The 27,963-nt window shown below is 36.8% G+C and overlaps 1 protein-coding gene across 2 annotated transcripts in view; it reads right to left on the bottom strand.

Annotated features, from left to right (window-relative positions):
* The window catches only part of SPATA17 (spermatogenesis associated 17), a 212,468-nt gene that overhangs the window by 170,469 nt on the left and 14,036 nt on the right, over positions 1 to 27,963 (bottom strand). For both annotated transcript variants that reach the window (XM_064383459.1, XM_021677167.2), the window contains exons 3-4: positions 26,571 to 26,652; positions 10,439 to 10,489 (exon numbers count right to left, since the gene is read on the bottom strand). In XM_064383459.1, coding sequence (XP_064239529.1) covers positions 10,439 to 10,489; positions 26,571 to 26,652 — 133 coding nt within the window. The remainder of the gene's footprint in view (positions 1 to 10,438; positions 10,490 to 26,570; positions 26,653 to 27,963) is intronic.

Genomic DNA, 27,963 nt, shown 5'->3' with positions numbered 1-27,963 from the left:
TTTCAAGAGGCAAGATTATTTTTGATAACATTTATTCCTAATTTCAAGGTGAATGGGTTACTACTTCAAAAAAAAAAAAAAAAAGAAAAATGACTTGTATTCATGTCCTTCAAAGTAATTAGCAACTTTCAAAAGTGATTGGTATAAAACAATTATTGTCATTGATCAGCTCTGAATAGATAATTTTAAACAAAGTCATTGTGTGCTCAGCAGATTACAGCTTGTTAACGGGCAAGTTCTAAATGACCTCTTAAGCTAGTCAAATCAATGATGCATATTCCTCATTAAGTAACATCAAAATGTAAGTGGTCTTATAAATAATGTTTATTTTAAGCACTAAAACAAATGGCAAAACCTTGATATATTAAAAACCATCTGCCACAGAAAAGATATTCCCTCCATTGGGTTTACTTTTATTCCTGAAAATTCATAGTAACCTTAATGCCACTAAAAGAGAGAAAAAATGTTTCCTCTCTTAACATGAAAAATGAAGGTATGGGGCCGAGAGTGGTGGCTCATACCTGTAAGCCCCGAGTTTTGGGCGGTCTAGGCAGGCAGATCATGAGGTCAGGAGTTCGAGACCAGCCTGGCCAATATAGTGAAATCCCATCTCTACTAAAAATACAAAAAATTAGCCAGGCATGGTGGCAGGTGCCTGTAATCCCAGCTACTTGGGAGGCTGAGGCAGGAGAATCGCTTAAACCCGGGAAGTGGAGGTTGCAGTGTGCTGAGACCGCACCACTGCCCTCCAGCCTGGGCAATGGAACAAGACTCCGTGTCTCAACAACAACAACAACAACAAAAAAAAAAAAAAAAAAAAAAAGAAAGAAAGAAAGGAAAAATTAAGGCTTGGAAAACAATTCCTTGTTAATGGCTCACTCAGTATTAACACTCTAAGTGTATATGAGAGCACAAAGTAGAACTCAGTTATTCACAATTATACTTTTATTAGAATGCTCAACATTCTAGAAAAGACTGTACAGTGAGCACAGAAATACAGGTTTACTAAATCTTAAAAGATTAGGAATGTAAAAAGTAGTAATATAACCCAAGTTTTCATTATCGGTATCACTGCATTGTCATGTCACAACCACTTACATTTATACATAATGTTATATGAAAATATAGTTTCACACATAAAGGACATATATGTGAAAAGCTTAACTAGATATTTTTAGCAAAAGATTCTGGATAATTATTTAATGTGCAGTTTCCTCTCTTTAATATTCTGTTTCCCCACTCTCACTGGATTTCTCTACAAATCTATTTAATCATTTCATAATGATATTGGTTCTAGAAGTAGAAGGAGGAAGGACAAAATATACTTTTACATGGAGATGAAACATTAAAATATCTGTTCCATCAGATAAAAGCTTGATGTTGTCTAGATGGCCCCTTCTTTTCTTCCCTAGGCTGACATTTTGGGATACCCTTTTTTGTATGAATAAAACTGTGTTATTCATTCTGTATTCCCAGAACCATAACATAATATCTAGGATATAAAAGACCATCTGTATCCTTTCTGAATTAATTTACCTATCTATCTCTAGCTATGTAATCTTGGGGTCGTTATTCTAAACACAAATGGTTACTTCATAGTATTAATATGAAAATAGTATTGTAAGTACTTTAAGGGATTGAGATGAATCTTTATATATCTGACACATATTTAATCATTTTTAAGTAAAGCCACCATATAATCTTTTCTAACTTTTTTTTCATATTTTAGACACAAGTGGGAAAAGAAAATGGTTACTTGATATATCAAGTCAGACCAATTTTTGTAAATTAAAATTTTTATTATATATGGAGAAAGCTCTAAGGGGCAATGAGCCAATAAAGTGATGTTGTTTGGCAAATTTGTTGTTTTAAGTGACTTTTGTTCTACTGTTCCTCTTGTTACTATTGCTTCTTTTCCCTAAATGTGAGCATTTCAATCTGAAGAAAATTGTTTGGGGTACTATAATCAAGTTAAATAATTTAAAATAATACAGAATCCATTGAAACTCTCCAGATTCTAGTGGAATTTCACCAAGTAAGTCTATGTGATTGATCAGTAACAGGTACAAGGATTCCAGGGTAAAAGGAATTTTACTTGAAACAATTAATTACATCTGTAGTTCTTTAACACTCTGTAAGTTTTGTTTTTTTTTTTTGAGACGGAGTTTCACTCTTGTTACCAAGGCTGGAGTGCAATGGCGCGATCTCGGCTCACCGCAACCTCCGCCTCCTGGGTTCAGGCAATTCTCCTGCCTCAGCCTCCTGAGTAGCTGGGATTACAGGCACGCGCCACCATACCCAGCTAATTTTTTGTATTAGTAGAGACGGGGTTTCACCATGTTGACCAGGATGGTCTCGATCTCTTGACCTCGTGATCCACCCGCCTCGGTCTCCCAAAGTGCTGGGATTACAGGCTTGAGCCACTGCGCCCGGCCTATTCTCTGTAAGCTTTTGATTGTTACCATTTTTTTCACTCCTCACAGATCTTTGAAACTAAGATAAAAACATATGATGGAATTCATTTTATAAGAGAGAGCTCTAAGATGCTACACACCAGCACTTCTTGAAATTTGCATTCATGTGATACTGCTCCAGTTGTTGTAGGGCAGACAAGCAAATGAAGACTCAGGATGTATGAGATGACACAATGGAGGCTTTTCAAAGGCATTACAAGGAACAAATATTTCCCATAGAGTTTACCTTTGTTACATTCCAGGGTCTGTGCCAGATTATATATCCCCATTGTGTTTAGTTTATTGAAGACTAGTATACTCTAAACATTAATTTAGAAACAGCAGTTAACTATATCAGTCCTAGTAACAATTTTGTGGTTGTTCCTAATGTTTTAAAGATGTTAGAGTCCCCTTTTCTTTTCCTTTGATGCTTCAGGGCCCAAAACTGGCATGGGAGAGGTATAAATGAAGCTAAATACAGACTTAAATTTCAAAATCTGTGTGATCTGCACCTGGGACTTCAAACAGGAAAGAAATGACAAATTCTCTATGTTATCATTTGTTACATCTTACACAAAAATCCATTTACAATTGGAGCAGGAAGGGTGTTTCATCTAGGCTTATGATGGATGACAATTCCTCATGCTAGCAATAGGAATGGGGGAGGCCACAGCCTGAATATTCTTTTAGATGGTGAGGATTTTTTTTTAAAGAGTCATCTAATTCTGCCTACAAGGGGAAGCATGTGACACTGCATTGGAATGCCTCAACTTACTCCTTAACTAATTGTCACTTAGAATTCCTGCATAAAATGTACAACCAATAAGGATACTCATGAATTATCAGGCCACGAGATCAGTTTTCCAAGAAAACAGGGTATGAGTAATAAAACGTCTCTAAGAGCTCAGTCCAGGTCAGTATAGTTGTTATTATTCATATTTTGAGAAACAGAGGATTGGAAGTAAAGCCAAGATTACCAGTGACCAGCAATGACAGAAATGTGAGTGCCAGACCTTCTGAGTTCAATGTCTAACACTATCACTTACTAGCTGTGAGATCTTGGGCAAGATACCATTCTGAGATTCCCTTGCCTCATCTTTTAAGTTGCAATCTTAATGATACCTACACCTCAGAGAACTGGTTATGAAGATTACAGAGAAAAGTTAAAATATTTAAAATACTTAGAATGGTACCTGGAAAGTAGTAACTGCTATACAATCGTTACTCATTATTATTATTTACCAGTGGTTCTGACCTACCAAGATTTGGGAATAGATGACATGGCAATCTTTTTCTTGCCTAGCTTCAGAGATCTATTTTGTTTTTCAAAAATTAGCAGCCACATTAATTTACTTACAACTGAACTTTGTAAAATACTACAAGACAATAAACATTTCATATCAAAAACTGGTGTCAACAGTATGAATGGCACCACAGACAACAATATGAAATGGGCATAAAACAAAGTTGAAATGGACAAATTTGTCTTTTGAATTTACTAACATTAGCATAAACTTTATTAAAGAAACAATTATGTTTTAGGAGAATTGTAGGGCATTCAGTTGAAAACAGTGTTATATCCCACGTAGGAAAAAATAAGTCTAATTTCTCCCTCACACTCTAACACACTGTAATCTCACTCTTGGAACATTACTTATCTACTCCCCATCCTTATTCTCTACAAAGCTCAACGTATCCAAATAATTGCAGCAGGGGTCAGACAAATGCCTCAGCAGATAGGGGCGGGTCCCTGGTGAAACTCCACCTTCAAGCTGAAAACAGACAGAAGGCTGAAAGACCAGACTGCTGGTTCCAGATAAAACCTGTGACCCAGAGAGAGAACTTCTGTTCTTGTTTGCCCACTTTTCCCCAATTGGTTCTTTCTCAATAATGTTTTTTAAACAGTTGAATATTGCCTTTTCAATACTACCTACAGTCCGCTCTTCCCCTACCATGTGCCTATAAAAAGCCCAGACTCAGCCACACTGGGGGAGACGACCCAATTTCAGGTGAGGGAGACCACCTTCAGGCAGCTCCTCCACATCACAGGCAGCAGTGGTGGGGCCAAGCCAGCCCCGGGGCTGCAGGCCAGAGCAGGGCAAGGCACTGATCTAGCTGTTCACATGCCACCATCCATCCAGCTGCAGATGGTGGGACTAAAATCGAATTCACATGTTGTAATACCCCTTCTGGGGCTCCAGGGATGTGGGCACCCCTGTCTAGCACCACTGTGTTCCCCTTGGGGCAACATAACTAGTCCAGCTGCAAGCCCTGTGTGGAGCCTGCCCCTGTGCCAGTGTTGGGAATGGCTGGCCAGACCCCGCACTCACTTGCTCACACACCCGCTCTCCCCAGGGACTGAGTATGCAATCACAGCGGCCAGGGGCTGGAGCACAAGCCAGGCACAGCCAGGCAGGCTGAGTAGACAAGTAGACAAGGCACCTCCTGCTATATAACCTCTGCAAAGGTGCCAAGAAAAATCCTGCATCACAAATCAAAGGAGCATTGACCTAGAAGAGGGTACAAATAAAATAAGAAGTCCTTAGAAAGAGAGAGAACCAAGGAAACAGAATCCACTGAAGTCTGGCCAGAGCCCAGTCTAACTTAAGTTCAGAATCTGGTGAGTTTCCTTTTTTAAATCCTTGCTTTCTCACTGGCAGTCGGTTTGACTACAGTACACTCAGGTATTCCTCACCTATATCTCTTTATTCTCAAGGAATAAGTTTCAGAATCTGGAGTCATTCTATTGGAAAAATAGAGACTTCGGTAACAAGGTTGAGGCTGAATGTATATAATCTTGGTCTTGGGTTATTTCCCCTTACAAATGTAAGAATTGGGTATAAGATATATGTCATTTTGTATGAGAGACTTCTTCCTGGATAGGGTCAGTCAATCAGCAAAAACCATAAGCAAGAGAAAACACTAAATATTGAAAACCATGAATCAAGGTGATGGGAAAAAGGGACAAGAAATAGACCTTAGGATGGATAAAATAATTCCACTAAACTCTACTCTTTTGCTACCTGGGGATATTTTTAAATGGGTTTTCCCCATATAAGTAATTCTTACCCTATCTTTATAATATTGTCAGGAACCAGACGCTCTAAGCCCAGCATCTGGTGGGCTAAGGTGACACCCAAGTACTCACTACATGGAAAATGGAGGGTCAGTTTTACACAAGGCTGTCAGAAGATATACAATTGTCCATCTAGATGGTAGAGGGAGAGAAATGGCTTGAGCAACTGAATCAGCTCATGGAATTTGCATAAGATACTAAAAGCTGTTCAAAGTAAGAGAACTGAAAATAAAAGTTGGGAGCCAAATTTAAATGGGATCCACAATGGAGTAGACAAGATGCTGGAGGAAAAGCAGAACTCTCATCTGGAGTAAAGGCAAATTGAAGACTAAAAAGGAAATAAAGTGTCACAGAGAACGAGGAGGAATAGGGCCCCAGGAGCTAAGATAAAAATTTACTGAGCAATTTATTGCTATATTAATTGACTGTCACTGGCCTAGCAGCAAATCAGCAAGAGGGGTTTTGTAAAGGCATACTGTGGGTTCTGACAGCAGCTTATATCATAGCAAACCTCCTTCAAATCGGTATGTGTTACGATACTTCAGCAAAATCGTACATCTCATGAAGTCTTCCATTTACATGTGAACTGCATGAACTAAATTTTACCTTACCAAGTCCAGTTTATCTACATCACATAGCACAGTCAGATAATCAAAAAAGCCTTAAAGATCCCCAGCAAAGGCTTAAATAATTTCCAACAAAGGCACTTTGAAACTTAGAAAAAATGTATTTAAAGCAAAGGATGTTTTTCACTCCTTGTTTGGAAAAGAATGGGCCATTATTCATTGATTTATTCAAGGATATTTATTTAACCACCTACCACAAGCCACGCATTGAAGATACAAAGATGAAGAAGATAGTATCTGGGCCTCAAGAGACTTACAGTGTGTAGGGAGGCAGGGGGTGGTGGGGGTGGAGACAGGCATGTAAATTAGTAAGGATAATAAAACATTACAGGTTCTATAACGGAAGTACGTCGATGGCAAAATAGGAACATAAAAAAGGAGAGTGATGAATTCTACAGGGGTAGGAGACTCATAAAGTCTTTAGAGAAAAGGTGACCCTTTAAAAAATAAATGCAGCAAATCAGGACATTAATATCTATTACATAAAAGAAAATCACATACATATAATTTGTTCTTCATTACAAAAGAGTGATATCTATTTAGGGATGGATAGGCTATAAATACATTTGTAAAACTCCTGTCATTTCAGAAATGCTCCACTAGCCTCTTTGACAATTGAATACATTTTAGTTGTCATGGTAACAATCAATAGCCAAATATATAACTTATAATAGGCTTTGTTCACAAGGAAAATTAAGACAAAAGTTTTGTTCTTATATATTGTACATGAAGGTCTTAGTCATAATTTGGGTACATATATATCTGCCTGGATATTATTGGCCATACAGATACCCTTAGAGATTGTTTTTTCTGAACGCTTGCCATTCATGTTTGCATCTCTTCTAGGGTCTTTATTTTGAACTAAGTTACCAGGTAGCTTATGAACTGATAAAGCAGAATTGCATTTATCAGAAAGAAAACTTCAGCTACTGGTATCCAGTTAGGGTTATAATCTTCAGATTTACACAACACAAAGGCATTTGGGCCACATATTGGTTTCTTTGGCCACTCACTCTTGCACGTAGCAGAATTTTAAGAGCACAATCTTGCAAAAATCTACTTACAAATAAATTAATCGAAGTCCACCGACAAATTCAGTTCGAATCACTGGTCACTTGGATCAACCAATGCTATCAACTTATCTTTGTTAGGGAATCACTTACGGTCTTTATCCCAGTTGCCTCGTTCCGGATTCCTCAATTTAGGAACATTCCTCAATTTAGTGGCGCTCTTAAAATTCTGCTACTTGCAAGAGTGAGTGGCCAAAGAAACCAATATGTGGCCCAAATGCCTTTGTGTTGTGTACATCTGAAGATTATAACCCTAACTGGATACCAGTAGCTGAAGTTTTATTTCTGATAAATGCAATTCTGCTTTATCAGTTCATAAGCTACCTGGTAACTTAGTTCAAAATAACGACCCTAGAAGAGATGTAAACATGAATGGCAATTGTTCAGAAAAAATAGCACATAGTCTACTACCATGTTAACCCATCTCAAACCTCTGAAGAGTGACTTTGAACTTCTTTTTAAGAAAAATGTCCTATTATAAATTTCCCATAGTAATATGTATGTGTTTCACACAGTCTCACAGAAATTCCTGAGTGTCATTAGTGGATCGGTCCAACCTCTAGGTAAAGCCTAAGTCTTCTGTCCCCTCACTTTAATCCCTACTGCATTCCCACCCCTACTCTTCTCTCCCCTGTGTGAAGAGAAAAGGTGATAAGAAGAGGATAGAAGATAGGAGAGGTGGGGAGGGGAGAGTAGAGAAGAAGATGAGAAAGGAAGGGGAAGGGGAAAAGGATCCAGAATTACTAGAGAGAGATTTTATTTGAAAGGAGTATTGCAGGAGGAAGTGGGAGGGTGACTACTGCAATCTGCAGGGCAGACTACTGCAATAGGGAGAACACTTTGACCACAAGATTTACAAGCAAGTCAAGAGTAAGGCAAAAGAGATTTTCTTTTATATGAAGATATAAACTAGGCTAGAAAGAATCTGAGGTGGAGAAGTGGGATAAAGGGTGGCATGACTGAATAGTAGGTGAGAGGATCTTTTACCCTGAAGTCAGTCTATTGTCAGGAGAGGAAGTTAAGGAGATGCTACATGCTGGCAGTGTTCAGGGACATAGTGGAGGGAGAGAAGCTAAATCACAGATTGGTTAACAAACATTTTCTTCCAACTGATCAGCAGAACAAGCAATTCAGCTAATCATTTCTGAGGTAAAGAATGGAAATTTGGAAGGAATGCGTCTGGCCTTGTCATAGGTAAAAAATTGGGGAATCCCTGTATATAGCTAATTGATACAAGAGAAGAATAACTTTTTTCTTTTTTTATTTTATTATTATTATTAATATTTTGCAGTAAGCTGTTTCTAAAACACAAAAGGGTGTGGGGATTTCTTTTCTTTTTTTTTTTTTTTTCCTGAGACAGAGTCTTGCTCCACTGTCCAGGTTGGAGTGCAGTGATGTGATCTCAGCTCACTGCAACTTCAGCCTCCTGGGCTCAAGGGATTCTTCTGCCACAGCCTCCTGAGTAGCTGGGACTACAGGCACCCGCCACCATGCCCAGCTAATTTTTGTATTTTTAGTAGAGACAGGGTTTCACCATGTTGGCCAGGCTGGCCTCGAACGCCTGACCTCAGGTGATCCACCTGCCTTGGCCTCCCAAAGTGCTGGAATTACAGGCATGAGCCACCGCACCCAGCCAGGTGTGGGAATTTCTTAACTTTTGTTGTTTTCCAAGATCACAGGACTCAGGTAAAATTCAACATTGTCCATTGACATTAATCAAAGATTGGATGATGCTACTGGAAAATAGAGCTTTTAGTATATGTTGGAATAAATAAAAAACTACTTTCCAAGGGACTTGTATTGATGTGGATTTCTTACATACGTTTAGTCTAGGTAAAAGAAACCTTAATAATTAAAGCCAGACCATAACTCCATATGAAGGTTTGAGGTGAAATAATACACAAAAGTACGCATCTTTCTAACCCTGTCTTCTGTGCTTCTCCCTAGTAGCACAGAAGAGAGGAAGGATCTCCTTCTACAATCTCCTCTGCTGATCAGTGGAGAGAGCTAAATGGTCATTAACTGCTTTATGTTCTCAGTCATCTATGATTTTTTACTTTGGAGACACATCTGACATAAAGTAAGCAGAAAAGAATCAGTGACGCTTTAATCTCAGAGGTTAAGCTTATAGCAAAGCTATAGAAAATCTCTGAAATTCCCAGACCAAAGTATTCCCATTAAAAGAAAAAAATTGAATTGTTTTCCTATATGAATATTACTGAGAAAAGTAAATAGCCCATTGCAGTTAGAGTATCTGCCTCTGACTCAAGAGAAGCAGTAGGAAGATCTACTTCCTTTTACATTTTTTTCTCAAACTCCAGGAGAGCAAGCAGAGAGGAAGATGAAGAAATACTACAGTGAGCTGGCTAGACTACTGGTACACTCACCCGAACAAAAAAGAGCCTCTTTCTAAAGCAAAATACATAGTCAATACAATGTTAACTTACCCACTATGGTTTACCCCAGCACTTTCAGAAAGGATTTTACTACCTTGACTCACTCAAAATAAAACCCATCATTTGCAGAAGAACTAACAGATTAATGAAAAAGAATATAAAGCAACATAGATTTTAAGGACACTAATAAAATTCACTTAAGAAATTTCTCCATTTATAATAGCTTAGCAATTACATTATTATCCTGTTGTCTGAAACAAAAGAAATCATATTTTTGTTGTGTACATTCTCAAGATCAATGCAGAAACCAAGTTCAAGCTCCATAATTGTTACATTCAGTTTTCTATTAGGAAAATAACATATTAAAAATGAACACAGAAATGATAGAAATAAAACTTCTAAGCTGGAAACTGACTTCATTACTGTTAAATCATATTAATAATTTCTAACTGATTTGTATTGAGCAGGCATCTTATATTCCAGAACCATGTTCGTCTATTTATCACAATGTATTCTATATGACATATGGAAACTAATACATTGCTTCATTAATATTTAAGTCTTTCTCTAGTTATGGCTCAGAGATATTTAACATTCTAAAACATAAGCATTTATAATTACATGTTTTACATTTTACTCTAATTTTTAATACTGCCAAGATTATTTAGCATAACTAACTTTTTAACTACATACTCTTTCTCTCTTTACCATTAGCATATCAATCAAATTTGCATTATTCTGCTTTGCTCATTTTATTAAAAGCAAATTCAGGGCACAATTGACTTTTCATTTGTTTAACAAGTGAAGAAATATTTACCCTGACAGCCATTGCATTGTAGAGATTCATCATCATAGTATAATATGCTACCTGTGAATCAAGAAGAAAAGATGGCATACATTTCAGTTACACAAAGACAGTGCAGCCTATTTTTATATATAAAAGATAAGAATCTTTATACATAATACATAATAAGAGTTCTAGCCTTAGAAAAATGAAATCAAACGTTGTATTGAAGAGATAGGCTTCCTAATACATAATGCAAGCTTAACCAGAAAAATCTATGGTAGTCAAACTAGGAGCTAATGGAGATATATGATCATAAAATGCTCTCCGCTGAGTTTGATAATCAATGGTGCTCTACTGAGAATAGAATAACAAAGCAGAAATATTCACAAGTGCTGGTGACATGTAGTATTGTATGATTTATTCACTGGGGTTCTTTTAGCCAAAACTCACAGAAACATAAAAGGAATTCATATTTCAAGACGTCTGGTTTAATGAAAAATTCAAAGAAATGCTGTCTTCAGTCGAAATCGTTCAAGGATATGGATGCAGTGATGGAGCAAAATTGTGCCTTCCAACCATCTATGCAAAATGTTATGTACTTAGCTGCCTCCTGAGTAATCCTTGGGAATTTTGTTTCATTTAATATTCATTTTAACACCATGAAATCATAAATACAATGATATCATCTTACAGCAAATCCCTTGATATAGTGAAGACTTCCTGAAGTGTTGGTTTCTCTCTAGTAAAGACACGTTTATCTATTAATATACAAATTTCTGTTTCAATAAATCATTCAACAATGTAGCTTATTTCAATGAAAGTATTACTTTAAATAAAGCTTCCCCATCTGCTCTCTTAATTAAAAATATAAAATTAATATAATTTATGACAGTACAATAAACAATAAAAGCAATGAGATACATATGATATTTTTAACTTTATTTTTATTCAACCAAAATTTATTCACTATAACTTGAGCCCAGGTAATAGGTATTATGTTTCAGGCAAAAATCAGAATAAAGTGCCTTAACTCTTTATAAAGAGAGTTTCTGCCCCATGACAAACAGAAATTCATATAAAAAGGTTTCACTGTAATTAGTGTTGTTTGAATTGCCTGGTCTGATCTAAAGCAAATTGTCTGTGGAGAGCAGCAGGGCTGGATTATTTATCAACAGTCTGAGCAATTAAGAAACAGTTGGTTGCAATATGTTATTTACAAATGAACACGACGGTGTTTCTTCATTTTAAATTCTCTTCCTTCATGATGGTAAGCAAGGCATAACTGGTGTTTGAGGTGATTTAAAATATTTACTTTAATATTGTACTTCTTGAAGTCATATTGAAGCAGACATTGCTATTAAGCATTTCTATAAAGAAAAAATACATTGGATATTATATATTTCCAAAAGTTTGGGTTCTGAAAAAGATGTTTCTTGTCTTTATCATATCATTGTTTAGTTACCAGTAGAGTGTATGTGTGAGCTTTTGAGCCACAGACCTGAGTTCAATTCCTGACTTTGCTTTTAACAGCTGTGTGGCCTTGAACAACTTAACTGAAAGTCTCTCAGTTTTGATTTCCATGCTTATGAAACAGGTCATTATATATTTCATTGAGTTGTTGTGAAGAGTAAAATGAGATACAGTATCTAAGGTGCTCAGGACATAGCTGATAGTCATTATGAAAGGGATTATCAGTAGTGCTCACGTTACACATTTTGTAGTTTAAAGTACATAATTTAACTATAAGTAAAATTCCAAAAAGTATAAAGGGCTCAATTTTATTACGAAATAACAGGAAAAAGAGATTCAGATTTTGAGCCTAAGAATTCTGAATCCTGTAGTTAAGAGGTAAGAAAGCACTTTGATTCTCAGCTGTTATTCTTTTTTTGAGACGGAGTTTCGCTCTTGTTACCCAGGCTGGAGTGCAATGGCGCAATCTCAGCTCACCGCAACCTCCACCTTCTGGGTTCAGGCAATTCTCCTGCCTCAGCCTCCTGAGTAGCTGGGATTACAGGCACGCGCCACCATGCCCAGCTAATTTTTTGTATTTTTAGTAGAGACGGGATTTCACCATGTTGACCAGGATGGTCTCGATCTCTTGTCTCACACGTTATTATTATGTGAACCACTAATTGATACCACATTTATTCTCAACTGTCTAGCCCAGATGCTTTAGAAAGTACTGAAAGAAGCATATGCAACACCATATTTTACTATTTCACTTACATGAGGTACTAAAATAGTCACATTCATAGAGACAGAAATTAGAAAGTGGTTACCAGGGACTGGAGGGACGGGAGAGTTATCGTTTAAGGTGTACACAGTTTCAATTTGGGAAGATGAAAAAGTTCTGGAGATTAACAGTGGTGATGGTTACATAACAATGTGAATATACTTAATGCCACTGAATAATACAAGTAAAAATGATGGAAGTGGTAAATTTTATGCTACACATATTTTACCACAAGTTTTTAAAAAACTAAAAACATTACATGTGAATGAACTGCATTAACATAAGCTATCTAGGAGATAAATATAAACACTTTAAACTTACGTAAAATTTTACCTGTCTTTGTTTTTCCATTCTGAAAATGATTATTATTTGTTATATTAACATTAACCCTTTGGGTTACCTGACCAGTTAAAATAAAACTCATAGAAAAGCTCTTGTTCTTAAAAATTTATTTTCTAGAATTCTGTCTTAAAAGACTTTTTTTCGTTCCATGAAATTGGGTGAGCAAAGCATATTATACCTACCAAATGTTAATAACCTATCCAAGAATGACAAGCCATTTTCATGTCTCAGCAAACAAAATTCTTTTTCTTTAATTACCTATTTTTAATCATCAAAATATCAAGTCTACTTTGAAGGGGAAGATTAAAGATCTGGGGTGAAAATTAAGTATAACAGAATTAGATTGTTTTATTGTAGTGGAAACACGGTGCTCAATTATAGATGTTCACCAAATGTTTGTTGAATAAATGAAGAAAAAGAGTGAGGGAAAAGAACAGGAGAGAAAGATAGGGAGAATTGATGTCTTACATTTACATTAGATAGGAAGAATTTCTGGGATTAAAAAATAGCATTTGAACATTGTCAACCATTTGTTAGCTGTATGCAGCCTTTGTCATATTACCTAGCTCAATTTTTAGAAAGCTTATGAAATTTTTTAGAAGGAATATATTCCTTTTGAAAACATAATTAATTTTCTGACTAGTTGATATTCACATGGATCTTTTAGATAGGGCTGCTATTCAATAGAATTAGACCAGAGAGGTCACGCTTATTATTTATAACTGGTGTCCTTTCTGATTTGTTGTCCACCAACTGTGATGGGTGACCCTACTGTATACATGGCTAAGTATATTTAATGTTATCCTGCTTGTAAGACAAACTTCTGAGAACTCAGTTTCACCAACGGCTATGTTGGTTTTCTATTTTATGTTGAGGATTTGATGCTTTCATTTTTACCTATCATTTCCAATTATTCCCTGGGCTTTGTCAAGTCTTCTTTTCCCCTGACTGAACAACTTACAATCTTCATACCTGCTTATTCTTATGTTTAATCCATTTGGAACAGCTCTTCTAGATTAATTTTGTAAAGTATTGCTTTTATCAAGTCTTTTGAATTTTTAAAATCATAGACTTTCAATAGTTTCCAATTGCTTAAAGCAAGGCATCCTAATTGGGCTGATTGATATAACTAACGCACTTGAGTATTTCAGATCACTAGGAGAGAGAGAGAGAGATAAACTTACAAGCTAAGGCACATGACATTTCACTTTTTTAATTTCTCTAGTAGGGTAATGATTACTGATGAGAGTATATCCCATATTTAAGTTTTGTTTTTTGCTATCAAGAGAATTACAGTGGGGCAAGGGATAAAAGACAATTGCTCTCTTACAGGTCAAAGTGATAACCAAAATTCACCAAAATCAGGTGCCGATCATTTTTATTCCAATTATCTCTCCCTATTCCTTTCCCTTAAACCTCAATCTGATCAAATTACTAGATGTATTTTTCTTCTCTATTTTCATATTTATATGACTTTGCTTGCCTGAAATGTCTTACCATTTCTTTTTAGCTGTCCAAATCCCATCTCCCGTGTTTTCCTTACAAGCATTTGTTTATAGAAGAAACTACCTTATCCCCCCTACTACGAGTACTACCAAGTGGAATAAGACGCTAACATTCTCCTAACTCCAAGGGTACTTTCAAACCATTTCAAACCAGTAGGATGAACTTCTTTAAATAAAGAAGTAAGTAACAGAACCCACTTTTAATCTGAGGCTTTTCAACTTTATTAGTCTCTATTCCTTTTTGGTGTTGTTAACCTTCCTTAAGCTTCTGGATCATACTATCCTCTATCTCTGCTTCTTGCCCTCCCAACTTGCTCCTGATACAGGTTATAAAGATTTCAGGTGGCCACAGTTGCTCACACCTGTAATCCCAGCACTTTGGGAGGCCGAGGCAGGCAGATCACTTGAGGTCAGAAGTTCGAGACCAGCTTGGCCAACATGGTGAAACCCCGTCTTTACTAAAACCACACACACACAAAAAAAATCAGCTGAGCATGGTGGTGGGTACCTGTGATCCCACCTACTTGGGAGGCAGAGACAGGAGAATCACTTGAACTCAGAAGGCGGTGGTTGCAGTGAGCTATCATGCCACCGCACTCCAGACTGGGTGACAGAGTGAGACTCCATCTCAAAAAAAAAAGATTTTGACACCTAGATGAAAGTCTTACTGTTCATCGGAACTTCTGCCACTATCCCAAGACTTTTCATATTCATATCAACAACACAGTCAATTACCTAATCTCACAGTCAGCTACCTTTTCCAGTCCCAATGACTCCCCGCTTCAGTTTAGCCTTATATTCCCAAAGAATGCTACTGACTTTGTCAACTATGACTGTTACTTGTTTTAAACCCAGACTGCCAATTCTTCTCCATCAAGCCCAGGAGGCTTAATTTCTATTAAAAGACTGTTTCACCTAATCTAAACAGATCTAGTACAAATCTCTTCTTTTCCTCAGTTTAAAAATCCTTCATATATATATTTTCATATACAATATATAATAATGGCATTATTTTTGTTATATGAACATACCATAAGTTATTTAATCTTTCCTTTATTGTTGAGCATTTTGGTTGAAAACCAAGATATGAGCTTCAAGGATGAAATGATCGACCATTTCAAGAGCAAAACATTTAAAGTAATATATAATAATTTTGAGTAACGTATCTAAACAACTTGACAAGATCGGCTGGCATCATTTGCTAGATTGAACAATATAAAAGAAATATATGCATTAAAGTGATGAGAATGAAACCTTTAGAAGCCATGCACAATGGACAACACGTCTAATGAGCCTGAGTTTTTGTTATTTTCCATATTAGGGCCATCCACATTTCATAATTTTGAGTATAATTTTTAAATTAATTTCCAATCAAGTAATTATAAGTATTTTGTGCATATGCTTTGTCTTGTTTGCTGGCAATTGATAACAATTTGGTCATTATTAACAATTCTTTTTTCTTTTTTTTTGAGACAAAATTTCCCTCTTGTTACCCAGGCTGGAGTGCAATGGCGCAATCTCAACTCACTGGAACCTCCGCCTTCCGGGTTCAAGTGATTCTCCTGTCTTGGACTCCTGAGTAGCTGGGATTACAGGCACCCACCATCATGCCTGGCTAACTTTTTATTTTTAGTAGAGACGGGGTTTCATCATGTTGGCCAGACTGTGGTCTTGAACTCCTAACCTCAGGTGATTTGCCCACCTCGGCATCCCAAAGTGCTGGGTGGGATTACAGGTGTAAGCCACCACACCCAGCCTCAACAGTTCATTTTTAAAATACTATTATTTCCTTAAAAAAAATTAAAAGCCAATTATATTCTTTCTCCCAGTTACTAGTAATATTATATTTAAGATTAGGTGAACCAAATCTAAACTTATAATTATGATGAAAATGTGTTGTTAAAGTTTTAAATTAATATTAGTAACTCAAGAGTCCTAAGTTGTTCTGTATTTGGAGTTAGTTAGACTCTAAGGGAAAAAAAATATATATATATATATATGTTTCAGTTTTCTGGTATGACATGTGAAGGATGCCTTATTATCGTATAACTGATTTGGAATTCCTATAAAGAAAAATATCAAAAACATTGGGCATTTTCTCATCTAAAAATAAACATGTGTTCATCTAATGAAGAGAAATAAAAACGTCTATGGAAGCAACTATGTCAATCTCTTACCAATTTTAAAACTAGTGTCTGGTATTTTATACATTTTAGCCATCCATGAAAAGAGCAAATTGTTGGCATTTATCATAACAACATACAATGGAATTTGATGGTACATGTCATCTTTTGTCCCATTTAAAGTTAATAAAACTTTCATTGTTCTTCTTTTAAATAATCAAATATGAAACTGTTGAAAAAAGTATTATAAGGTAAGCCATATATGAATACTGGGAATACTTGATTTCATCAATATATAACGTTATTTTTATAATTCAAATAATTTCTCTCTCTTTTTTTTTTTTTCTGAGATGGAATCTCAGTCTGTCTCCCAGGCTGGAGAGCAATGGCACAGTCTTGGCTTACTGCAACCTCTGCCTCCCAGGTTCAAGCACTTCTCCTACCTCAGCCTCCCGAGCATCTGGCATGTGCCACCACACCCGGCTAATTTTTTTGTATTTTTAGTAGAGACACGGTTTCACCATGTTGGTCAGGCTAATCTCGAACTCCTAACCTCAGATGATCTGCCTGCCTTGGCCTCCCAAAGTGCTGGGATTACAGACATGAGCCACCGCGCCCAGCCATAATTTCTCTTTTTAATCATAATCAATCTTCGTAAATTAAATAGTTCTACCATAGGCTATTAATACATTTCAACAAAAATTTTAATTAAATTGAATTTTAATGGGGTTGTCATACATATGTTATTCACTAGATGATCTCAATTTAAAAACATAACATTGACCTGTCTAGGACTACAGTTATATATAATTATTTTATAACACATCATATCAAACTAATTATGTACTACAATAGCCTTTATACTTCTCTGCTGTCAGACTATGGTGATTCAAAAATAGCACATTTGATATTAAACATAATGTAAATTAGGTAATAATAAAATACTAAAAAGGAAAGCAAATTTAAAAGTATAATAAAATGCATACAAGCCATCGTATGTAGTTTTTACAGATAAATTCACTCAAAGAATGCACAAATTGTTAGTGCTCTAAAAGAGGCAAATGAAAGGATATTTCTTCATTTTTCTAGTACTATTGCTTAAAAGAATGACTTATTTTTATTTTCCCATTTATGAAATGAAGCAGTAAGGGGTAAGGAAAAGCTAACTAGAACACTACACAGCTAAAACAAGATGGGTCCCCAAACAGTAGGACCATTTGAGTGTACAATAAAATGGACAGGCCACGGTAAAATTATACCAGGAGTTCAGCATGCGTAAAATTCATGTGTACTGAGCAAATGCACCAGTTGACAATAAGCTTCTTATTAATAAAAAGAAGAATCAGAGCACATCCTCAATAATAGGAAAGGGTTTTCACAGTTGTGACCCAACATTTCTGTACCTCTAAGATAGGCAAATTTGGGTTATGTTGCTAAATATAGCAGCATGAAAGTCAGCAAAAAGGCCTAAAATGGAAGTTGAAAAGAAAAATAAAGACAACAGTCATACAGGAAGCAAAAAGGAGCCAAAGAAACCACAAAACAAGACTGGAATAGCTCTATTCTTGTGGGTTAATGAAGTCACTGTAGTGCAGAGCACATGGCCCTTTAGGACTTGATAAGCTATTTGATGTCACCATGAGAATTATTTAAAAGCTGGATAGAAATATTTTGGTACGGGAGAATTTTGAGGAAAGTTGTCTTTCCTTACCAAAGAGATCCTAGAACCTCTATCTTTTCACAGTCCTCTTTCTGCTTGAACTTCTTCACATTTGATACTCTTGACAACTCCAAGTTTCCTATAAGTTTTCTCCTCCGATTCCTGTGATACTGTGTCACTCATTTTCTGATTTTTAATTCCCTTTCCTCTTCCTAAATCCTACCTAATGCATTCCACAAGCTCAGTTCTTAGACACTACTCTGTATTGTTCACATACTTTTTTTCATTAGGTAGAAAACCCTATCATCTTATAACTATGGATCTAGAACTTTTAAGTCCAGCGCTGACCTTTAATCTAAGCTCCCATTCAACAGTGTGGTTTAACAAGTATTTGTTGAGTTCTCATTTTGATGTGCCAGAGATTTTGCTGAGTTTGCACCATCGCCTTACAAGATATCACCACATGGAGGTGTCCTAACATCATCACAAACTCCAAAAGCTCCAAACATCTTTTTGTAAGCATCACCGAGTAACCCATTCGGAATGTTTCTTATAAACATCCTTGCTTTTGTTATCTTTATAACTATCAATCAGCTTTGCTGAGATAAAAATACAACTATCGAAGTAGGTTGCAAAACAAAAGAAGTTGATTTCTTACTCACATTACGTGTGAGCTAAACTATGTCCCACACATCTCTTCATTTCAGCCCTAAAGTTGAAGGAGCAACCTGGATCTCAGGTATGCTGTTCTTTTGCCAGAGGGGAAGACTGAGAACACAGCTTTGAAGCTTCAGTTTGGGTGTGGCATATATCCCAGCTGCTCAAAACACATAGCCAAGCCCCACATCAGTAGGATGGGTATGAATCATCCTTTCTATGAAGAAGGGGAGATAGGATGACTAATTTTAAACAAAAATACAATCCACTCTGGCACATATTGATATTAATCATCATCGACATTGACCATAGCAAACATCTTCCAGCTTGTATCCCTGTGAATCATTTATTTATCCAGTTGGTAAAAATTTCAGTCGGCCTTTTATGTGTCAGTTACTGCAATATAATAAATAGACTCATCACTGCTACTCAGGAGCTCTCCAATGAAATGAGAAGATGTAAATAAACCAACGTATCAGTGAGACAAATGCCTACGTGACAAGCTCTTAAGAAGACAAAACTAGTATTTTCAGTATTTCTGAATTTTACTTTCTACTAAGATCAGGAAAAGTTGATTTTCAAGTAAAGTCTTGAGGGATACATAGGAATTCAGACCAATAAGAGGCATGTAAAAGTGAAGAAAAGCATTCCAGGCAGAGGGAACAGCATTTGCCAAAAATCTTTAGGTGATAAGGACACTGCATATTTGGGCAATGGCAAGCGGTTGAATATGACTAGGGCATATTTATATAGGTATAGCAAGTGATGTTAGATAAGCAGCAATGGTCAGACCATAGAAGGCCTCACATGTAACGTTAAAAAACAAGGACTTTACCTTGTATGCTATGGGAAGGAGGACTACAGGCATGGCAGCAAAATGATGCAGTCAGTTTAGATTGGAATCAAGAGGCTTTTAAGAGGGAAAGTAAAAACGATTTTATGAGCAATAGAAGGTGGCGGGTAGGGAACAAGAGGTGATAAAGAGTCTAGGGTGACTGTTTCTCAGGGTTGGACTTCTGGTTGAATGGCAGTACTATTTACCTGAAAAAAGGAATAGAGGAGGACCCAATTTGGGCCACTTGAGGGACATGCAGAGAAGATGTTTAGTATTTAGTATGTGCATCTATAATCAGGAGTTGAGAAACCTAGGCACACCATTTAGTCTCCTCGAGTACCAATTTCTTCATCTGTAAAACAGGTACCACCTGCACATTCTTCTTAACAGAACCATTGCTCATGACATAATGAGACAATGATTGTAAAAACTATTCTAAAATAAAAATCCCTTCAAAAATATATTAATATAAAATTATTTTATAAAAGTCACACTTAACTCCTTATTAACCTTCTGTTATTTCCCACTATCTGTATAATTTAGAACTATGTAATTATTTCTGTTTATGCTATGCTCATTCCTAATTTCAAAATTTCATTCATTAAGAGTCAGTTCAAGTGTCATTTCCTTGACCTTCAGAGCCTACATTAACTTCCCACCTGAATATTTATTATCTCTACGTGTGTGAGTGTGTGTGTTGATGGGCAAAGTCTCTTTAAATTGACTTTCTTTTTAAATTGTTTTATTTAATAGATAACACATTCACATTGTTTAAAATAAAATGCTACAAAAGAGTTGACATTGAAGTCTCTTTCCTATGCCTGTCCCTCAACTACTCAGTTCTCTTCCCCCTCAGGCAGTTAATATCATCAGGTTTTTTGTGTGTAATCTTTCCAGAGATCTTTCCAGAGATCTTTCCACAGTCAAGCAAACTAAATCAGTGGCTTTCAAATCATGCCCTGGTGGCTCAGGTGACAATAGAAAACACAGGGAAAGAAATGAAGCAGTTGCATTTGTCTAGCTTCCAAAATAGTTTCACCATGTTGGCCAGGCTGGTCTCAAACTCCTGACCTCAGGTGATCTACCTGGCTTGGCCTCCCAAAATGCTGGGATTACAGGTATGAGTCACTGCACCTGGTTGAGACCTCTTTTTAATCCAACATATAAGAGTTTATACATTTCGGTAACTGTTTTCAAAATATTCACCTTGGGAATGTGTATTTATTTTAATCAGGCTGGGGTTGCTAAAAAAAATACTTATACAAAAGCTGGGTGTGGTGGTGGGCACCTGTAATCCCAGCTACTTGGGAGGCTGAGACAGGAGAATCATTTGAACCCAGGAATGTCTTATATGCATAAATATAGTCAACTGTCTTTGTCCATACCATTAACATACAACTTGAAGTTTTAAAAGTATTTTTTATCAACAACCCCAGCATCATTAAAATAAATACACATTCCCAAGGTGAATACTTTGAAAACAGTTACTGAAATGTATAAACTCTTACATGCGTGATTAAAATGAGGTCTCAGCTGGGCGCAGTGACTCACACCTGTAATCTCAGTGTTTTGGGAGGCCAAGCCAGGCAGATCACCTAAGGTCAGGAGTTTGAGACCAGCCTGACCAACATGGTGAAACCCCATCTCTACTAAACATACAAAAACTAGCCAGGCGTGGTAATCCCAGCTACTGGGAGGCTGAGGCAGCAGAATCACTTGAACCTAGGAATGTCTTATATGCATAAGTATACTCTACTTTCTTTGCCCATATCATTGACATACAAACTCAATCACTTATAAATAATGGGACCTTAATTCCTTTGTCATCCTGTTTAAGTAATCTGATGCTATCAAAAATTGGTTTGAAGAAGCACCTAGTGAGAAAATTAGGACTATTTGAACACCAAACCATTTAGTGATAGTAGGTGATTATAATTCACCCATTGAATAAAATAGAAATCCATGACTTCATACTCATATAAATACACAAATAAATAAATAAATGGAAGAGAAGGGAAATCTCTTATAGCAGAATGCTGGTAAGGAAATGTAGAAGTGATGGAATTAGAAAATCACTGTTGGACAAATATAGTAATAATTGATTCTGGTAAGAATCATCATTGGATGCTAAACCTAGCACACAAAAATTTAATGAGGAAGAAGAGGTATACATATTCTTTAAATATCCCCTCATAAGAGGCAAATAGTAAACTGACAGTGTAGAAACCTGAGAGACACGACGTTCAACAAAGTTAACAACATTTACTGAACAAAATGATGACATATGCATCATAATACGATGTATTGAGATGTATTTCTGCTAAAATACATAACCAGAATCTAACACTGAAGAAACAATAGCAAACAAAAATTGAGAAATAATCTGAAAAATAACTAGTCTGTAGTCTTAAAAAATATTAGGGTTATACAAGTTGAAGATAGACTAAAAATTTATTCTAAATTAAAGGTGACTAAAGAGATACAACTACTAGATATGAACTACAAAGTGAAATCCTAGTTTGTACCCTGGAAAAGATTTTTGCTAAAAATGACATTATTGGTGCAATCAGTAAAATATAAATAGAGTCTATAGATTAGATAATAGTTTTGTACAGACGTTAATTTCCTGATTTTAGTATTGTAATACGATTATGTAAACAATATGTATGGGATATATTTAGAGATAAGGGGGCGTAACTTCTGCAATTTTGTGTCAAATGAATAAAATAATGCATATAGAGAAAAAATGTATATAGAGAAGAGGAAATAATAACGATAATTTTTTCACTTGATTAAAAAAATGTAAGTGGAGAATACACGGGAGTTCTTTGTACTATTTTTGCAACCTTTCTGTAAATCTAAATTTTTTTCAAAATTTTAAATTTCTTTTAAAGTGGCCTGATGTCGATTGTAATACAATAAATTTTAAAAATCATATGCCATCTGGGCACAGTGGCTCCTGCCTGTAATCCCAGCATTTTGGGAGGCCAAGCCAGGCAGATCACCTAAGGTCAGGGGTTTGAGACCAGCCTGGCCAACATGGTGAAACCCCATCTATACTAAACATACAAAAAATTAGCTGGGCATGGTGGCACGTGCCTGTAATCCCAGCTACTCAGGAGGCTGAGGCAGGAGAATTGCCTGAACCCAGGAGGTGGAGGTTGTGGTGAGCCGAGATCACGCCATTGCACTCCAGCCTGGGTAACAACAGCGAAACTCCATCTTAAAAAAAAAAAAAAAAAGATTCTGCATTAAGCTGGGTGGGGTGGCTGACATCTGCAATCGCAGCACTTTGGGAGGCTGAGGTGGGTGGAACATGAGGTCAGGGGTTCGAGACCAGCCTGACCAACATGGTGAAACTCCGCCTTTACTTAAAAATACAAAAATTAGCCAGGCGTGGTGGTGCACACCTGTAATCCCAGCTACTTGGGAGGCTGAGGCAGGAGAATCGCTTGAACCCTGGAGGCAGAGGTTGCAGTGAGCCGAGAGCATGCCATTGTACTCCAGCCTGGGCAACAGAGCAACTCTGTCTCAAAAAAAATAAAAATAATAATTTTTTAAAAAGATTCTGCATTAAATCTTATAAATTAAGTTTGGATAGCAAATGGAATATATATTGTAGCCAATGGAATTATTTGGTTTTATATGTCTTTCAATTAAAAAATATGGGTTGTTTGTATGTATACCAGATAAAAGGTTATTACTAAAATGGCTGGGCATTCAAATTGAAAAAATAAAAGAAGAAAATCAAATCTCTTCTTCACTGTTTAAGCATATGACATTATGTCCAGGAAACATCTATAACACTTCCTTCTATCTGACTTCATCTGCTTTCATTGGCTCTCTATCCAATGTCAGCAATTGTCAAAGAGTCTTAAAACTTTTGTTTCTACACAACCACACTCATTTTCTTCAGAAGAGCATCTTATGAAGATTATGCAGATTTAACTCTTCAGCAATATGTGAGTATATATTTAATTATATTAATTTTAATATATATGCACAGAGACATAGACAGTAATAAAGAAATACAAATTATCCTGATTACCTTTAATATTCTAAAATATCGAGTTCTAGATTCCAGGGTTATGAATTAAATAGCAGTTTAGATGGATTGATGGTGAATCCAATATCTACCCTTAAATGCTGAAAGTCTCTTTTCCCTCTTCAGTTTTCTTTCCTATTTATTATAAATACAGCTCTAAAGACATCTATCTTTGTGTTTCTTTGCTTTCCTCTGAATTTCTACAGTCACTAATTCTAAGAAAGACAAACTTCAAAACGTAGGTTTCCTGAGTCACTGTTTAAAAATTATATGTCTATCTATATCCATCCATACATACATCATGCTCACTCACATATAATGAAATCATCATGTGATTATGCACCAGTGAGAGAAATATGAAGTGGAGCTAATTTGATTTGAAAATCTCTCACTTATATTACTCCAAGCAAACTGCCTCAATAGTTTTTGAATACTAACAACAGCATCACAAATGAAAAACTACCATTTTTGGTCGGGCATGATGGCTCACGCCCATAATCCCAGCACTTTGGGAGTCCGAAGTGGGCCGATCATGAGGTCAGGAGATTGAGACCATCCTGGCCAACATGGAAAAACGCCGTATCTACTAAAAATACAAAAATTAGCTGAGTGTGGTGGCACGTGCCTGTAATCCCAGCTACTCAGAAGGCTGAGGCAGGAGAATCGCTTGAACCCCAGGAAGTCGGAGGTTGCAGTGAGCCGAGATAACACCACTGTACTCCAGCCTGGTGTGATCTCGTCTCAGACTCTGAAAAAGAAAGAAAGACTCTTTTTCAGCCAGACTCTGAGAAAGAAAGAAAGAGAGAGAGAGAGAAAGAGAGAGAGAGAAGGAGAGAGAGGGAGAGAGGAAGGAAAGAAAGAAGGCAGAAAGGGAGGAAGGGAGGAGGGGAGGAGGGAGGAAAAAAGCACGGAAAAAAGAAAGAAAAACTACCATTTTTGAGCACCAACTATGTGCCAATCACAGTTCCCGGTATTTTACATATAGTGTTTCACTGAATTTTCACAAAAATCTGCCAAACATTCTTATCCTCATTTTAAAGACAAGGGACAAAGGAAGGTCCACACAGGTTAAATAACTTGCTCACAGTCATCAAACCTCCATCATCGGGTCTAAAGCCTGTTCTCTTTCTACAGTTCAGTGAGAGTCAAAAGGTAGGTACAAGACTCAGAGATACTGCATGTTAAATGCTTGCCACAGTGTCTGGCACCTAGCATATATTCTGTAACTATTAGGTACATTTTCTTCCCAATTTTTCCTTTTCAAAATGTTAAGCAGAAACAGAAATAGAGGCATTTGATTTTAGAGTACTTTAAAGAGCTACTTTTTAAAATGATGCTTTTAACCAAAATCAAGACAGGAGAGGGGGAAAAAAAAAGTCTGGATGGGCGTGGTGGCTAACACTTGTAATCCCAGTACATTGGGAGGCCAAGGCAGGCAGATCACCTTAGGTCAGGAGTTCGAGACCAGCCTGGACAATGTGGTAAAACCCTGTCTCTACTAAAAATACAAAAAAAATTAGCCGCGCATGGCGGCTGGAAACTGTAATCCTATCCTAGCTACGCGGGAAGCTGATGCAAGAGAATCACTTGATTCCGGGAGGTGGAGGTTGCAGTGAGCTGAGATCGCGCCATTGTACCACTCCAGCCTGGGGGAAAGAGTGAGACTCCATCTCTCAAAAAAAAAAAAAGTTAGACATACTATATCAGACTGATTACCAATCGGTATCAATTTTTGGCTTCTACCTGGTAAAGGGAGCACAGCATATTAGAAACAGAATTGGTGATCATTCTTCTATTCATCTATGTAAGTGCTAATTATCTGGTATATGCCAGGCACCAGGCTCTGAGAGTGCAACGCTAATGAGACATAGTCTCTGTCTTTACAGAGATTAGGCAGAGCATCTTGCCAATTATCAGACAACTGTGCCTAATGTAAAAAATTCTGTAACATCTGGAAGGTTGCTATGTATACTAAATATACCAGTATCTGCTCATGGGCAAGTGTATGAGACTCAGTTACCTAACCTGCCAAATGAGTACAATAGTTACTTTTAATAAGCATCATAATAGACAAATTAAATAATTACATAAAATGCCTGGTATATAGCAGGTGTTTAATAAACAATAGTTAGTCTAAAAGCACCATGTAATCTTTGTTGCTTTCCAATAATAATTATTTGCAAATACATTACAATATACCCACAAATATGCTTAACTTTCTATAAAAGATCTGCTCTGGAACAATATATCATTTATTAAATTATTTAAATCTCATTTACACCCATAAAACAAAATGTATCAGAAAGTCCTGAAGAAATGACAGAAGGCAGCTTATTGTTAGCTTTGACCAATTTGGCATCATTATGAGGACATTTATTGCCTGTGTTCTGGGCAAGGTATTAGCCTAAAATGTTGGCGATCCAAAAAGGAAGTGGGCTGCAGCGCCCACTCTCAAAAAGCTCACCATCCACAGAGTACAGATAAACATCAGTAAATGAGTATAAATGCATATACTGTGAAAGTTACTTTAAGCAAAAATAATATCAGTGTAGTTCGGGTACCAAAAAAATGAGTCAATTCTCCATGAAAATATCAGAAAATCCTTTCAGAAGAGGTCTCATAGTGAAAATTAAGCCCAATTTTGTCCTTATATAAATACTTATCATCAGTAACTTCCAAACTATATGTAAATACGACTAAAGTGAGTAAGTTACAGCATATTTTATAATTCAGATGCTAACATGTATACATTTTATGTTTACCTGCACAGTTAGTCGATATTGCTTTCTGCCTAAGAAACTTCTCCACCATTTTTGAATAATTGTTACAATCCTGTGTAAATGCCTAGGATAAAAAGTATGTTTATTAGTATCCTTTCATTGCAACAAGGAGGCTCAGTTAAATCTTCACTTAGAATACTCTACTACAATTCAAGAATTCAAATTCAAAGCCAAGTTTATGTGTACTTTAAAGAGTAGAAAGTTATTCTGGGATAGAATTAATCATTTCTAAAAGTAGAAAAAATGGCATAGGTAACTATGCAGTATTTCTTTTGGGCTTATGATTACACAATATTTAATTTCAATTCCTCTTCAATACTTACTCTTTAAAATATTTTTGAATGTTAAGACTATAAAACAGGTCACAGTGACATGTTGAGAAGTAAGCCAGGCACTATTTATGTAAATCATTATTGACACTTAGAAATAATTCTTGAGGGCCAGGCGCAGTGGCTCAATGCCTGTAATCCCACCACTTTGGGAGGCCAAGGCAGGCAGATCACCTGAGCTTAGGAGTTTGAGACCAGCCTGGCCAACATGGTGAAACCACACCTCCATCCCCCTTCACCGCCCTCCCCACTCTACTAAAAGTACAGAAATTAGCCAGGTGTGGTAGGGTGAGCTTGTAGTCCCAGCTACTCTGGAGGCTGTGGCAGGAGAATCGCTTGAACCAGGGAGGCAGAAGTTGCAGTTGGCCGAGATCGTGCCATTGCACTCCAGCCTGGACAACAGACCAAGACTCTTTCAAGACTGTAGAAAGAAAGAAAAGAAAGAGAGGGAGGGGGGAAGAAAGAGAGGAGGGGAAGGGAAGGGAAAGGAAGAGGAAGGGAAGGGAGAGGGGAAGGGGAAGGGAAGAAAAGGCGGGGGAAGAGAGGGGGGAGGGAAGTGGGGAGGGGAGGGAGGAAGGATTCATGGGGTTAAGAAATAGTTCTCCTCTTCATTCTTTTTCTGTCATCCTCAGTCTATCCAAGCCAACATCATGTTAGTCTGCTGAATTAAAAAATACTCTATTTGCCACCATGTTCCTTAGTTTATATAGTGGCTAAAAGAGAAGCCTTGTCTTCTTGGCACCATGGCTTACACCAGTTATCCCAGCACTTCCAGAGGACGAGGCAGACAGATATCTGAGTTCAGGAGTTTGAGACCAGCCTGACCAACATGGAGAAACCCCCTCTCTACTAAAAATACAAAAATTAATCGGGCATGGTGGCATGCTCCTGCAATCCCAGCCGCTTGGGAGGCTGAGGCAGGAGAATCGCTTGAACCCGGGAGGTGGAGGTTTCGGTGAGCCAAGATTGTGCCATTGCACTCCAGTCTGGGCAATAAGAGCAAAACTCTGTCTCAAAAAAAAAAAAAAAAAAAAAAAAAAGACAAA

The sequence above is a fragment of the Aotus nancymaae genome, unplaced genomic scaffold, assembly GCF_030222135.1.
Source record: "Aotus nancymaae isolate 86718 unplaced genomic scaffold, 86718_ANA_hifiasm-v0.15.2.pri h1tg000032l_0, whole genome shotgun sequence".
Classification (NCBI taxonomy): domain Eukaryota; kingdom Metazoa; phylum Chordata; class Mammalia; order Primates; family Aotidae; genus Aotus; species Aotus nancymaae.
The sequence above is the reverse complement of the archived record's forward strand: the minus strand, read 5'-3'. Positions and strand labels throughout refer to the sequence as shown.